Consider the following 15646-nt stretch of genomic DNA (forward strand, 5'->3'; position numbering starts at 1 on the left):
TCCCTTAGCCGCTGAATCCTTAAACCTTCTTTTTTATGCAAATTTGGACTCCAGACCATCACCAGAGCTGTCACCTGCCAACTTGCCTACACGTCAGTGGTGACACTGGGCTACTTTAATTATTAATATTCTTGCTGCACTGCATCCCTATGATTTCATTAGGAATTAGTAGAACTTTAAAAAATTTCTCTGCATCTTGATTTCTCCCTCCAACATGGAGTCATAATTCCTCATGGAGGATTTGCTAGTTTAATTAAAGCAGGCTCTTTCTCCTGCTGCACCCAAGAGGAAAATGAGCATTGCTGATCTGTTCCGCACTCTGTCCCCTCAATCACTGCTGTTCTCTTCTCTGAGCTGGTCTCTGGAGGTGGCCTGTAGTACTGGAGCAGGGCAGGGTGGCTGTAGGGTGGCTGAGGGCATTCCCCTTCCTTCTGTGGAGTGCGTTTGAGACCAGGTCACAATAAGGAACCCCCCCCCCCCACCGAGGGCAGTGGGCACCACCTCTGGCCATTTGACTAACCCCTGTGCTGTAAGATGTAGACCGCAATGGGTAAGTGTCACTGGCTTGTGGTCTGGTGAGGATTTGGGAAATCCCCCCCACCCCATTCCAATTCGAAGGCATCTCAGCAGCCTGCCCCCTTCCTTCCCAGCCATTTCTCTCTGCAGGATGGAGGGAACCAGAGGCAGCCACAGTGAGGGGGAGTGGGAGAGACTCTGGGATGTGTCCTCTCCAAAAGGTACGCCCATGAACTTTAGAAAACAGATTCTCTAACAATTAATTATTTGTAAGCAAAGGACCACACTCACAGGACATCATCCGAGGTTGTCAGCAAAACAGAAAGCCGATCCATCGGAAGAAAAGGTATTTTCTGGAAACATCCGACTTACAGGAGACCAGCAGGGTTGGTGAATTATTTAACAGTTTTATAAGTCAAAAAGCTTCCCTCTTTTCAATATGTGTCTCTAGTTTCTTTTTATTGAAAAGTATCAAAAATGTAAGAGTATTAATGAGTTATAGCAGCCATTTTCAATGTTATTATTCTTCAAATGCATTTTATGTATGTCCTACCTAAGAGCAATGGGGAGGTATAGCTTAATGGGTGCAGAATTTCAGCTGGAGAGGATGAAACAATTCTGGAGTGGATGGTGGTGATGGCCACACAACAGCATAAATGGACCTGATGCCACTAAACTCTACACTTAAAAATTATTAAAATGGTACATTTTATGTTCATGTATTTTACCAAAATAAAAATTTTAAAAAGCAAATGTTAAAAAAAAAGAGGGTATCAATGTCAAGTCGGGGCCTCTGTAGGATGCTAAATAAATGTGTAATGTGAGGTCACCTTGGAACATAAATTCTTCAGAAAGGAGTGCTCTCCTTAGCACCGGAGAGTCCATCCAACACTGGGCACCACCCACTGCCTGTGAATGAAGGCACAGCGCCTCCCAACCCACCCTGCTCCCCATGCCATCCCGGGGCCACAGGCCTCCTGACACCCTCTCACTCCTGCTCCCATCCCCACTGGCTGGCTCCCAGGGCTGACTCCCTTCCAGCCCCCACTGACTGCTTACTAACTGTCAGTGTTGCCAACTACAGCTTCAGAGGGTTGAGCTATGCCTAATTCTCTCAAGACAGGGTCTTGGAAAAGAGTGATGAGGGTTTACAGCTAATTATTAGTATCAAAACTCTTTGTGAATCATTACATTATAAATTGGTCTGTGGCAAGGGCACACTGGTTCATTGGAAACCGACCCTGCCTTGCTTGGACCAGAATCCTATCATCTGTGTGCTAACTGCATGTCTCACAGGCTGCTCAGAATTCTGGCTGACATACGTCTAAAAGGAAGAGGAAAAGAATTCTTGCTTGCTTTGGCTTGTCAGATAAAGCCTCTTGAGGCATGGGCTTACTGGGAGGGTAACCAAGAGGTAGTCATGGCCACATCTGTGGGTCCCCACTGGTCTAGGTGGCTTTTAACTCTCTCTGGAAGAAAGTGCTAAGGCTGTGGTCACAGTTGTTTGTCTGCGTTGGCAGAGTGAGAGAGGCGCAGACACAGCAAATGACACCTGAGCACAGGCCCTGCGGACACTGGACAGTCATGGACAAATCCTGCTATCCTTGCCAACCCTCTCCTGGTGCTAGACTGCCCTCCTCCTGTCCCCTGACAGTGCAGGCTCCCATCTCAGACTCCATGGGTGCCTTATCATGGTCAAACTTTCAGGCATGTCCACTGCCATCTCTAAAACCCTCCATGTCCCATTTCCAAGGGGCCCAAGCGCCATATCCACCCAGGGCTTCATGAGTGCTCAAGTGTATCAATGAGCCCACAGGCTAACGAGGGCCTTCTGCAGAAGCCCTGTCTTTCCCTGAAGCAGCAGCTCTGATCAAAGCAAACAAATGACAACAACCGCAACAGACCCGCTCACTAGTATGCAACTGCCAGCTTCAGAGCGGAGAGCCCCGATGAAATGCGTCCTCCTCCAGCTGTGAGCCACCGTGCAATGACAAATGCCCTGTCAGTGCGTGGCGAACCTCGGGTCCGCCTCCCATTCGCTCACCTGCCACGCGGTTGCAAGGCGTGTGCTGCAGAAGCTGGACCGGAGGAGACGGTGGACACCTTCTGGGCGGCATGTGATATCTCACTGTCTTCCAAAACTTGGTCTTCGCGCACTGTGACTGCTCTGTGAAGTCCCCGTGCCACCGGATGGCCCCGTGCTTCTGTCTGATATACTGAATCGACTCCGGCATGGCTGTGTAGTCCTCCATTTTCTCCAGCTCAATGAGAATGACCTTCATCCCATCCTGGATGAGAGCATTGTAGACCGCAATTTGTTCTTCCGGCAGGTTCTTTAACAGGCCAAAGCCCAGAGATTCGGGGACCACAATGACCATCAGCCTCCTACACAGCTTAACATTTTCATCGATGACATTGGCCACGGCTGGAAATAAAGAAAGAAGGCTCAGAAGAGGTCACAATTAAAACAGCCAGGGTCATAATGCTACTGAGAATATTAGAAACAGGCTCTGAGAGGAGAAAATGGACTTTTTTTTATTTTTTGAGATGAAGTCTCACTCTGTTGCCCAGGCTGTAGTGCAGTGGTACAATCTCGGCTCACTGCAACCACTGCCTCCCAGGTTTGAGTGAGTCTCCTGCCTCTGCCTCCTGAGTAGCTGCGATTACAGGCACACACCACCATGCCCAGCTAATTTTTGTGTTTTTAGTAGAAACGATGTTTTACCACAAGCTGGTCTCGAACTGCTGACCTCAAGTGATCTTCCTGCCTTGGTCTCCCAATGTGAATTAATACAAATTTTTGTTTCTCTTTTCTTTTCTTTTTAACATTTCTCACCTCTTCTGTGAAGCCTTTGTGGCTTTCCCTGAAGCACTGATCCTCTGTAGTCATGAATCATGTTTTGCATGTGGCTTCTTGGTATGTCACTTTCCCCGGCCAACAAGTATCTGATGATGCCTGACTTTGTATTCCCAGACTAGCCGAAGGTCTGCTGTACATTAGCAGATGAACACATTTTTAAAAATGATTTTAAAAGGATAGGAAACATGTAGTTAGCTCAAATGTTGTGTTAATCTTGAACCTGTGTTTTCCTTTTGTTCTTTATAGTTATTTAAACGACCAGGATTGATGTGGCTAATTTTGAAAACAAATAACATGTCCTGATGACTGCTTGGGAAAGGGAGGGCTCTTTAAATTCCCAGCTCTGCAGATGCTATTCAGTCTATGGTCACCTCTCATAGCAAATTAAAACAGACCAGAACCTCCCTGAGGACAGGCCCTTTTGCTTGGCTGATTTTCTAGTGCCTAGAAGAGGGTCCATCACATAGAGGTTTTCAGTAAATATTTGTTGAATAAGTGAGTGAACTGACATTTGCTGGTGACTAGGAAAAAAAGTTTATTTCAGATTTCAGCCATTTTGCTGTGTAGCCTTCCAAAAAGGAGAACAAAGGGACAAGAAGGCACTGTTGTGTGAGTGTCTTGAGATGTGCTGAGCTCCATACCCGAGGTTCCTTCGCAGGTTTTCTCATTCAGTTTTCTCATCTGAGTCAGGAAAGCATCCCTCTCCCCATTTTACTGATGAGACAACTGAGGTTCAGAGATGATAACTGAATTGTCCAAAGCCACCTTCTTCAAACGGGAAAAGTAAACTTAAAACTTCCGTTGTATTTGGGGAGGGGAAAGGCAAGTAGGGTTGAGGTTTATAAAATCAGCTTTAAGCACGACCTGATTTACATATTCAAACCAATGGGGAAATCACCCAGCAGTTTGTCTTAGGGACGTGAGGGCAAATGACCACTTGCCACCTTTCGTCACTGGCTAGCTGTTCAAGCGAATGGCTTAACCATATCCTCACTCAAAGTGAGGCGCGCGCTGCTGCAAGCAGGAATCCCAGCACCGCGTGGCAGGGAGGAGCCTAGAGCGGGCAGCAAGCTTGGGCCTAAGCTCCTTGGCTAGGGGCTGGGGGCTGGGGACTGGCAGGTAGGGGACGCTGCTCACAGACGTCCTGTGGTTCCACGGGGAAGGCCGGCAGAGTCGCCGCCATTAGTAAAGTGGAGGAACCGAGGGGTCGCTTTCCTTCTTTTCTTATTTTTATACCTCACTTAAAACGCACCTTGTCCAGGGAATTCATCTCTGCCGAATATAAAGAGCTTATATCCACATTGTCTCTCCAGCACCTCTGGCAGGATCTTCAACACCAGGACGTCCACGGCATGCCTCTGGCTTTCCTTGTGGGGCTTGGGGTATAAAACGTAGGCGTCATACAGCTTCCCATCTGAAAAGGAAACGAACAAGCTCATGGAATTGTTGCTACCAAATTCTTTCATGTTAACAAACCGGAAGCCTGAGTGGCTACCGTGCCGTCCTTCGGCCTGGATTCCATGACTTCAGTGTGCCCAGCTGGCTGACTTGGTGCCAGGGGCTGCCAAGCAACATCACCTCCTCTCACAGATGGACCCCTGAGGGAGATGGTCTTATCCTCACTGCAGAGAGTGAAGCTGAGGCTGGGTAGGTTGCATTACATTTGCAATTCCTAACCCCGCCCCGTGTCTTCTGATTCTGAGACCACCACTCCCGTGATGTGGCCAGAAATTAGAATTAAAGGCAGGAGACTCGTCCAGCTCAGTCGCACATGCCTGTAATAACGAAGTTCAAGCAGGAGGATAATTTGAGGCCAGGAATTCAAGACTACCCTGGGCAGCATAGCAAGACTTTCCAAAGAAAATAATTTTTTAAAAGTTAGCCAGGCAAGATGGCTCACGCCTGAAATCCCAGCTATTCAGGAGGCTGAAATGGGAGTTTAGGAGTTCAAGGATGTGGCTAGGTGTGGCGGCTCAGGCCTGTAATCCCAGCACTTTGAGAGGCCAAGGTGGGTGATCACCTGAGGTCAGGAGTTCAAGACCAACCAGGCCAACATGGTGAAACCTTGTCGATACTAAAAATACAAAAAATTAGCCGGGCATGGTGGTGGACACGTGTAATCCCAGCTACTCTGGAGGCTGAGGCAGCAGAATCGCTTGAACCTGGGAGGCAGAGGTAGCAGCGAGCCGACATCACACCATTGCCCTCCAGCCTGGGCAATAAAAGTGAAATTCTGTCTAAAAAAAAAAAAAAAAAAAAAGGAGTTCAAGGCTGCAGTGAGGTATGATCATCCCACTGCATTCCAGCCTGGATGACAGAATAAGACCACATCTCTAAAATAAACAAACAAACAAAGCAGGAAATTCTATCCATTTACCCATGTTACCCTCAGCGTGTCTTGCATGATGGAGCACTGTTCTAACTGCACCAGGCAAAAAGGGATGACTCCCTCCTGATTCAGAACCACCAGTGAATTCCATCACTACAAACCCACAGACTCACGTCTGTGAAACAAGAAAACAAGCAATTGAGCAGACTCTAATAACCCGCAGTGCTGTTGTGAGAAGTCAAACCCAATGGCGCATGTCATCAGCATCAGTATTTATTGAGCAACCTCAAAAGCGGCCCCTGTGTTGATCAATGCGGAGATGAACAAGACACAGACCTAACTGGGCAGACCATTCACATGCACAGAGATGAAACAACACAAGGCACTACGAGGCGACGAAAGCCAAACTAACAGAAAAGACAGGAAGAAACGAAAACTCCCATGCTCTGGGGCTCTTGAAAAAAAAAAATTCACAATGAAAATGGGACAGTTCCTGGATTTCAAAGGCTGGGAGAGTTTGGGAAAAAGAGTGAGGGTCTAAGAGTGGATGGTAAACAAACTTGCAGGGGAGCATCATCAGGACATGGAAGGAGAAATAATTCCCTACTCATGAATCGTGTGAATGAATAAGGAACTTTGGCAGGACCAGAGGGCTTGAGTGGAACACGAGTAAGTCTGAGTGTCTCATTGGAAAACGCGATTTCGAGCTTTAGGCTGTCTAGAAACTCAGGCAGCCTAGTAGGTACTAGAGAGGGGTGGTGTCTTTTCTAGTGCCTTTTCATGAGAGGTTGTTTGGTGAGTAGACTCGCAGAAAGGGGTGATTCTAAGATTAACAAGGGAAAGGAAAACGTTGTACTCTTCCAGTTTTTGTCCAAATAATAGAAATAAAAACATGCACAGATCTTGACAGTTTACATATCACCTTTTCTCATTCCATCAATGCTCACACCTACCACCGCTGACCCTCGGGTCCTTGCTCACCATTCTTGGCCATCTCTTATGGAGAATGGTAATGCACACATACGTACACACGTGCACATGCAGGCACATGCAGTCAAACACATGCATGCACACACAGGCATGCACATATGTGCACACTCCTTCTCTGCCTCCCCACCCCATCATGAAAGGAAGCTGTGTGAGAGTGGAGACTTTGTTGGCTCCCTGCCCTACTGTCAGCCCCTGGAGCAGGACTGGGTTCAGAGGAGGCCTCCATCAGTGCTCACCAAATGTTCAAATGAAGCTTGATTTTAAGGAGGTTCAAAGAGCTTCTATCTATGTTGGGGACAAAGTTGAGGTCAGACTCAGCTTTTTAAAGTGTGATCACAGGGCAGGTACAAAAGGGATCACTAATTTGTTTCTTGAATTGTCAAAAACCCAACACAACTAAAACTCCTTGTGGAATCTTAAAGGTCACTGATTGGGAGCACAACTCAAATAAGTGGATACGTTTCTGTGTAAAATTTCATGGCACACATTCGACTTTCCAAAGCCAGAGGATTTTTTTTTTCTGTAGATAGAAGATGGAAAAAGAAACATTTCATAAGGTTCTTATGTTTCTGAACTTTTAGATAAGGAATTAATTTTCCTATTTAAAAATGTGATATTTATCCTTTGGTTTCTGATAATGGGCTGGGTGAGTTGATGCTGGGTTCTCCACAGAGAATAGCCTCTCCAGGAAATAAATACGGTATTTCCTGGTCTTTCCTAAACTTCTAAACTACACCAAACATGCAGGCTTATTGCCACCTGCCTCAGGCCCTGCCACTAGTATCTCTCTTCTCTCAATCTGTTTCTCCTTTTTTTCCTACTGCTTCTGATTTCTTTAAAACAACAAATAAACCATGTCTGCTAAGTGTATTCTCTCTTTTGCAAATGTTTCCTCTTTCTACACAAGGCGTCTGAGGATAAAGGTACTTGTTGCTGTCCGGCTTCAGGATCCAAAGAGATCTGAGTAGCAAGAAAGTCTCACATCTTTTAAAAATTCAAAATATACAAATGCACCCAATTTTTTTAGTTATCTTTTTTTCTTTCTAACTAAGCTTTTGAATAGAAATAGAATTTGCTGATGTTCTCAAAATGTAGTGAGTTTTCATCACTTTCAAATGACTAATTCATAATTTACTGACCAATATATTAACTGCAAAAGATTAAGTTGTAGTCTTTTGCTTTTTGCATCGGGCCACTGATTTTGAGGAGCCTTGCCAGGCAGCAGCACCTCAACATTTCCCAGCTTTGCCTCTCATGATCAGCTGTGTGGGACATGGTTGTATCTTCAGGTTATGAGTAAGGAAGCTGAGGCCAGCAAGGCTGAACGATCTCTCCAAAGTCTCCCAGCTGGTGAGTGCATAGCCCTGATCTAAACCCAGGTCCACCATTGCTTTTGCTGTGGCTAAAATGAAAAATGGGAGCAGGAAATCTCACAAAACGTATCCCTGATTAGTCCTGTGCAACTGTGTCAGTCTGAATTTTCCAGAAGTGGCCCCAGCAACATTTCCAGTCCCACATGTTCTTCCAAAACTTTGCCACACCCTCACAAAGACACAGAGTCTATTTCTACTCCCTTAAAATTGTTATGTCTTTCTTGGCTCTTGGCAAAAATATGTAAAAGCTCATTCACAGAAATTAATATTTATGAAATATTACCTAAAAATCATTCAATTCCCTACTTTCTCTCCATTTTAGGCCTGATCAAACCAGAATAGTGGAAACGTCAGATTCAATCTGGCCTTCACACAAATGCTTTTACTGAACTGCAGGAGGTTTGGTGGGTTTCGCCCCAATAGGCATAGAAGACACTAGAAGAAACGCCACACAAAATGTGCTGTTAATTTACCAAGGGAACGTTGTTACGGTCAAGCTTCCCTACCCCATGCCCTTTTGAAATGAGGACTCCCTATGGAAAAAAAAAAAAACAGCAAAATCTGCCTTTGGAAATTAGTCTCAGAACAAGCCATGTTCCTGCATGAAAATTTGAAAGGTTGTTGTGAACAGCACACAGTGGATCTTGTCGTTGCCTTTGCTTTAGCTCGGAAAGAAAATTCACCTTTAATAATTGCTGAAGATGTCATTCACTCTACCCCGACCTGTTTTCCCCTTGTCCTCTTGGCTTCCCTTTGTTCACTGGATCTATTTGACTTGATTTCATTTTAACCATTCTATTCTACATGCGCGTTCTCCAAAGACCTATTTGGAGTAAGGTGAGGCATACCGAAATCTCTCTAGGAGATGTGTACACAGACCCTTCCATCCTCCTACACGCATGCACCCCTGCCAGGAGAATTTTCGAAGCTCCAGTTGCTTGCTGGAGAAGATACAGAACTTGCTGACTTCAGCCAGGCCTGTCAATGGCTCCACCTAAAACGGTGAGTCATGCACACCAAATTATTAATTGAGTGATAAAGCTTAGCTGACCCAGTCAGGATAAACAACTCATCCTAAGGAGGACATTATTTCTCGCTTCCTCATTTTCATCTGTTAATCGGTATTTCCTGATTTAACTCAGAAACTATCATCAAGGGGAACAAGGACGTAAACAGGCCCTGGGACTAATTTCAGAGTCTCATTAGTAGCTCACTGGGAAAGCCAACACACAGAGATATTATGGGGTCGTTCTTGTAGGCGGAGCTGTAGAGAATTTCATCATAAAATGCACACATACTTTCCTGAATCAAGCAAAATAAAAATAAAGAAAAGAAGAACCCCTGGCTGCCTGTCGGCCTCCCTTGCCAAATCCTCTTCCCACTGGTGCAGAATCTGGGCTAAGTCCCAGTCTTGGCAGAGGGCAGGACTGCCTAACTCTCATCTGCCCAGCCCCCCGCTACTCAGCGTGAGTCACTATTCCTGTTTTCTCTTCCTGCTAAACTCGACCTCACTAGCAGCCTCCCCACACACTCTGCACAACACCCATAAGTCACAGCTATAGTCACGCTCCTGGGAGTCGCAGTGACTCAGTGAGAGAGAGAGAGCATGAGAGAGACACATTATGGGGCCTGAGCTTCCAGGAAGAATACGTAAAGTGACACAGCCTTCTGTTAGTCAAAAAGTAGAAAGCAACGGGACCACTCACATCTGTGTCAGAAAACAGTAAGTGGTAGGGACTGAACTGTCTTCTGCTCAAAGACATGGGTGTGCTCAGACAGAGTGGCTTCTGCAGAGGCCAGAACCAAAAACGGAGACCCCTCAGGCCCAATCGAACTATCCACAGTGCTAGAAGCACTTCAGGTTGTACTGGGCACTTAAGGTTCAGGTGACTTTTGTAATTAAAAAGGAGTTAATTGCTTTCTACATTGTTCGGGTTGCTAATTTTGAATCCTGAAATTTAATTAGGAAAACGTCCAAGTTAGAATATCTATGTTTTATCAAATGTGTGGATAACAACTTGTGCCGTGTATTTTATGTGCAAAGAAAGCACCTGATGCCAGGGACCTCTTTTATGTTTTAGCTGCCCATAAGACATTCTTGGACACCCAGTTTCCCTCCCTTTCCTGCTCTTATCACTCAAGCCCCTGGACTTAAAAGGTATACATTTGTGCGTCTCCACACAGGTTCAGCTGCACGAGCTTCTTTGAGCTTATATTTATTTTTCCATCTAATTAGGAAATATTAAAGCAGATTTATTACTTTTTCAAGGCCTTAATAGACTGTGTCTGTTCTGAGACAAAACAAAACAAAAAAAAAGTAGCATGAAGAGTCACAACCACCATGGTGGGAAATGCCAGGCTCTCAGGAGTCAGGATCACACTGAGGCATTTCCCTGCCAAACAGCACTGGAAGGGATACTGACACCCACAGCTGTGGTGATGGGGATTTGTTCTGACCTCCAGACAAGCAACAGAGGCTGCCCTGTGCCCCACACCCCAGCTGAATGCTTCCTTGTACTTCAGCTCAGTTATTCCCACTGTCAAAAAGCAGGATTTAATCACTTTCCCTTTCTTTCTTTCTCTGTTTTTTAGGTGGAGTTTCACTCCTGTTGCCCAGGTTGGAGTGCAATGGCGTGATCTCAGCTCACGACAACCTCTACCTCCCAGGTTCAAGCAATTCTTCTGCCTCAGTCTCCCGAGTAGCTGAGATTATAGGTGCGTACCACCATGTCTGGTTAATTATTTATATCTTTAGTAGAGACAGGGTTTCGCCACGTTGGCCAGGCGAACTCTGGCCCTTGTGATCCACCCACCTTGGCCTCCCGAAGTGCTAGGATTACAGGCGTGAGCCACCGTGCCTGGCGTCCTTCCTTCTTTTCTCCCTTCCTCCCTTCTCCTCCCTCTCTTCCCCAACCACCCGGTTGCTTTCTTTTTTTTCTCCCGACCTCCATTCTTCCCTCCCTCCTCCCTCCCTCTCTCCTTTCCTCGGTCTGTTTCTCTCTCTTTCCTCCCTCCCTGTCTCCTTCCTTCCTTCCTCTATTCCTTTCTATAGCTGAGAAAAAGAAAAAAGTTAAATATCTTTCTAAGTTTACACAGGGAGTAAGTGGAGAAGTCACATTCAAACTTGGGTTGATCTCTCTCCATAGCTGAGAGTTGAAGACTTAAATCCCCTCAGGCACCAAGTACAGGGCCTAGAGAGAGCTCCAACCGCAGGCAGCCCATCCCTCTCCATGAAACAGATTCTACAAAAGCACCCGCTGTGCTGAGCACACATCATGGATGGAGAGAACTTTGCTCTTGGACAAACTTTCCTGCAGTGGATGGAGGATAGACGTGGAAACCTTTGTAACATGGTTGCAGCAGGACGTAGAAGATGATCTCCTCCTGCTACTTAGCCAACATTTCCTCAATCACAAGAGCCTTAAACCTTATCTGACCAATTGGTGCTGGTGGTTAGGGACAAATCATTTCTCTAAAGCATAGGCAGTTCCAAGGAGATTCCTTTTCCTAAATTTGCCAACAACTTAGTAAAATACACCAAAGTATATTTGAAATAGTTGTATATGTATAAGAGGCTGCCAATTTTGAGACCTTTTTTCAGTGATTACACACACTTACCTTCTACAGTCCCAGTAGGATGGAAGGCACTTCGATACCAAAGAACAATGTCAATCTTAAAAATGTTGTAGATGTACACAACAGACACAGCCACAGCCATCAAGGCAATAAACCCTCCTATCAGGTAAGCTCGAAAATCTGGAGCTACAAATGACAGCAAAAAAATAAAACAATTATAATTATGATAATGATACAAAGAGTCCATTACATTGTTTATGAATATAGATCATATTATGAATGCCAAATGGAAAGGTATTGGCTGTCAATGAGGGCACTGCTTAAATATTTCTTTAAAGCCAAATAAGGAGTATGGGAGCAGAATAATCTGATCTGGACCATGATTGTTACGAAACAAGTCAGCTCCTGGGAACCTATGAGAGTAAAAGCCTGCAGAGCCCTAGTTTCCAGTGGCAGACGCAGCATGGACCCAACGGCGTGAGGACTGCTTTGAAAAGACACATGTCCAGGTTCTGCTGAGTCAACATGAGACTGTCCAGAGGTGAAGGGTGAGTACGTTCATGGGGCACCTTCTCCAGCTGTTTCTGCTGTCTGTTCTTGATGCCAATCCTATTATAACTGCTTTCTCAGCCACTCAAAGTTGCACAGCTGGACTCCCATCATTTTGAAAGAGCCAACATTTGTCTCCCCTGGAAGCCAGCACCGCTCACTCCACAAGACAGGCCAAGAGCCACACTCTTGCCTCATCCTTTCTGTGCCATCGATTTCCAGGCTGGGTGCCTGTGCAAAAGACACAGTCTCAGAAAGAATGTTTACACCCTATTCTGCTTCGTGAGTACATTGCAGAGCAATTGTGAGCCTAATTGGTGGGCAGGAGACAGCCAAGGAGCAGAACCAGCTCCTCTGGAACTTCAAGTCCCTGGAAACATGCTCCTACACATCCAAGGAAAGGAACAGCATGGCTTCTGCCTTACCACAGCCCAAACCCATACACCAAAGAAGGCCCTCTAGGAAGGAAAGAATTTAAAAAAAGGAAGAAGGAGAGAGGAAGGAAAATCCATCCTATTCTTAAAACCCACCTCACACACCACTTCCTTCTTCAGCCCCTTCCTGATCCTCCGGTCCTCACTGGATGGTGGGGTGGGCAGAGGAGGAGAGGAAGATGGGGTTCTTTTTTTCTGAGCCCCTAGGGCACTTCAATTTTTAAAAATTTTTATAGGCACATAATAGTTGCACATATTTATGGGGTACACGTTTGCAAATGTTTATGGGGGATATTTTGAAACAAACATACAGTGTGTATTGACCAAATCGGGGAAGTTAGGATACTATCTCCCCAAACATTCATCATTTCTTTGTGCTGGGGATATTCCAAATCCATTCCTCTAGTTATATCGAATTATACAATAAATTATTGTTATCTATAGTCATTTTGTTGAGCTACCAAACACTAGCTCTCATTCCTACTATCAAACTGTATTTTTTTTACCCGTTAACCAACCTCTCTTTATCCCCCGTTCACCACTACCCTTCCTAGCCTCTGGTAACCACCATTCTTCTCTCTGCCTTCATAAGATCAATTTTTTTTAGTTCTCACGTATGAGAAAACATGCAATATGTGTCTTTCTGTGCCTGGCTTATTTCACTTAACATAATGACCTCCAATTCCATGCACTTTGCTGCAAATGACAGGATTTCATTCTCTTTAATGGCTGAATAATATTCCATTGTGCATCTATGACACAATTTCTTTATCCATTCATCCTTAATGGACGCTTAGGTTGATTCCATATCTTGGCTATTGTGAATGGTGCTGCAATAAACATGAGAGTGCAGATACCTCTTTAATATTCTGATTTCCTTTCCTTTGGGTATATAAGCAGCAGTGGGATTGCTGGATCATATGGTAGTTGTATTTTTAGTTTTTCGAGGAACCGCCATAATGTTTTCCACAGTGGCTGTAAAATACTCATCAAAGAGCTTACGGCCACCTACCCTAGGCCAGGCCATGTTGTAAGCATCTTGAGGCCCAAGATTTCCCATTTACTATTGCATGTCATTAAATACATGGCACAATAACTAAGAACACATTTGGTGCCCAAAAAATTCATTAAGTCCCATTGCAGCCAGTATAGATGTGCTACACTACACACTGGTGTTCAGTCCAATCCTGGCCACCTGTGACAACCTCTCACTTCAATCATAGGACAGATCCCTCCTGCTTTCCCATCCTCCACTCCTCTTTGCCCTTTCCCAGCTCTTGTTATAATTCCTTCTGGGGGCGACATTGCCACCTCTCCCTTTGGGAAGGCTTGTGTCTGGGAGTGTTCGGTGTCTATTTCAGAGATCTTGGTATTGTTAACTGTCACAACAGGAAGACTATGCCCATAGTACTGATGAGGCTCAGAAAGCCTCTGGCACGGAGATAGAAGTGATGCTCTAAAATTCTCGGGCTCTTTACTCATTGCATTCAGGAGCGTTGATGCCCTCTGTTCTGTAAACAAGCGAGAAGATAATTAAATTGGAAACAGGACATTAATGAATAAATCTAGAGGACTTGGGGCTTTGAAATAGAAATGAAAGGGAAGCACACTGTTGATGTACCAGATGTCCTGTTAAGGTTAAGGTTGGTATTCACCATCTGGGTCATTTGACTACTACAGCCTTCAACTGAGATGGTGGGTGAGCACAAGTAATATGCAAATTCACAGAAGAACAAAGCCAATTTAAACAATTTTCTAGAGACCCTGCTTCAGAAGAACCAAATAAGATTCAAAACTGGAAGTGTCTTCAACAAACATAAGGCAGTCAAACGGAGAAGCTATAACATTAGCTCTGTCCCCAGGTAAACCAACCAGAGGTTTGGACTTAAGAGGGTGAAGTTCCTAGGAGCTCAGTCAGGACAGACAACACAACATCAGCAGAACCAAGGTTACTCCACATTTGAGATAAAACGAGTGTTGCCAGGAACTAAGGGATTTAGGAAGCATGAGCTTAAAACGAAGGGGATGAAGGACTCCATGCCTCCACAAGCTTGACAAGTGTGAACTACCTGGTCACAGCATTAGCTCCTCTGAGCCTGGACTTGGCCTCAGAATCCTTCGGAGCACAGTGCTTTCAGATAGCTCAACAAGTCAGTATCGGCATAGAAATCACCACTGGTCAGCTTCAGTCTAGGTTATCCAATAAAGAACTCAAACTTCTAGATTGGGGTAGATTTAGGTTATAACCACTTCAGGTCTTGTAGAATCGGCAAGGCTTCATACAACAGCTTCCCCTCTTTTCTCTGAGGTGGACTCTGGTTTGTTTGTTTTTGTTTGTTTGTTTTTGGAAGTCAAACTGTGATTTATTAGGCAGTCCTTTCAGGGTTAGCAGCACATTTCTGACCACTTTGTATGCTGGTGCCAGCTTGGAGTGCCCCAGGTAGGTGCTCCCTGGGGTGTCTGCTTCAGGGCTGCTGTGAGGGTGCAGGGTAGGGCTCCTCCAGCTGGGAAACCATGGGTCTCCCTCTCTTTCTCTCTGGCCTAAGCCAGGCTGCATTTCTGCTGTAAGCTAACGGGAGTCAGAGGGGAGAAACGCCAGCAGGCTCTGCTTGGGTGAAAACAGGTTTTCAACCTGTCCTCACTGACCCACCGCACATTTCTCCACTGGTCCCAAAGTCACCTCCTTGGTCACAATATGAGCCCACAAAAGAGCCACCTTTGTCTCTGATCTGGCTCTCTGTTCTGTGGCGTAGAGGAAGGTGACAACTGGGAAATGAGTGGCAACAAGTAGATCGGGGAGGCCCTGAATGCCAAGCCAGAGTTTCCGTTTCATCGCCTAGTAGTAAATATCAGTGAATCACACTGAGGAACAGTATTGCATTACGTAGAAATGTTAATGACAGACTCTCACCTGGCAGTTCTACTCTCAATGATATATCCTGGAGCAGGCGTCCCCAAACTTTTTACACAGGGGGCCAGTTCACTGTCCCTCAGACAGTTGGAGGGCCGCCACATACTG

General features: G+C 45.4%; 1 protein-coding gene across 1 annotated transcript in view; it reads right to left on the reverse strand.

Moving 5' to 3' along the window:
* Positions 1–872: 872 nt before the first annotated feature.
* The window catches only part of IL1RL2 (interleukin 1 receptor like 2), a 47545-nt gene continuing 32771 nt past the window's right edge, over positions 873–15646 (reverse strand). Inside the window, exons 8-10 of the mRNA XM_010333644.3 lie at positions 11687–11830; positions 4629–4790; positions 873–2941 (exon numbers count right to left, since the gene is read on the reverse strand). Coding sequence (XP_010331946.3) covers positions 2448–2941; positions 4629–4790; positions 11687–11830 — 800 coding nt within the window. The 3' untranslated portion in view covers positions 873–2447. The remainder of the gene's footprint in view (positions 2942–4628; positions 4791–11686; positions 11831–15646) is intronic.

The sequence above is a fragment of the Saimiri boliviensis genome, chromosome 1 (assembly GCF_048565385.1).
Source record: "Saimiri boliviensis isolate mSaiBol1 chromosome 1, mSaiBol1.pri, whole genome shotgun sequence".
Taxonomy (NCBI): Eukaryota; Metazoa; Chordata; class Mammalia; order Primates; family Cebidae; genus Saimiri; species Saimiri boliviensis.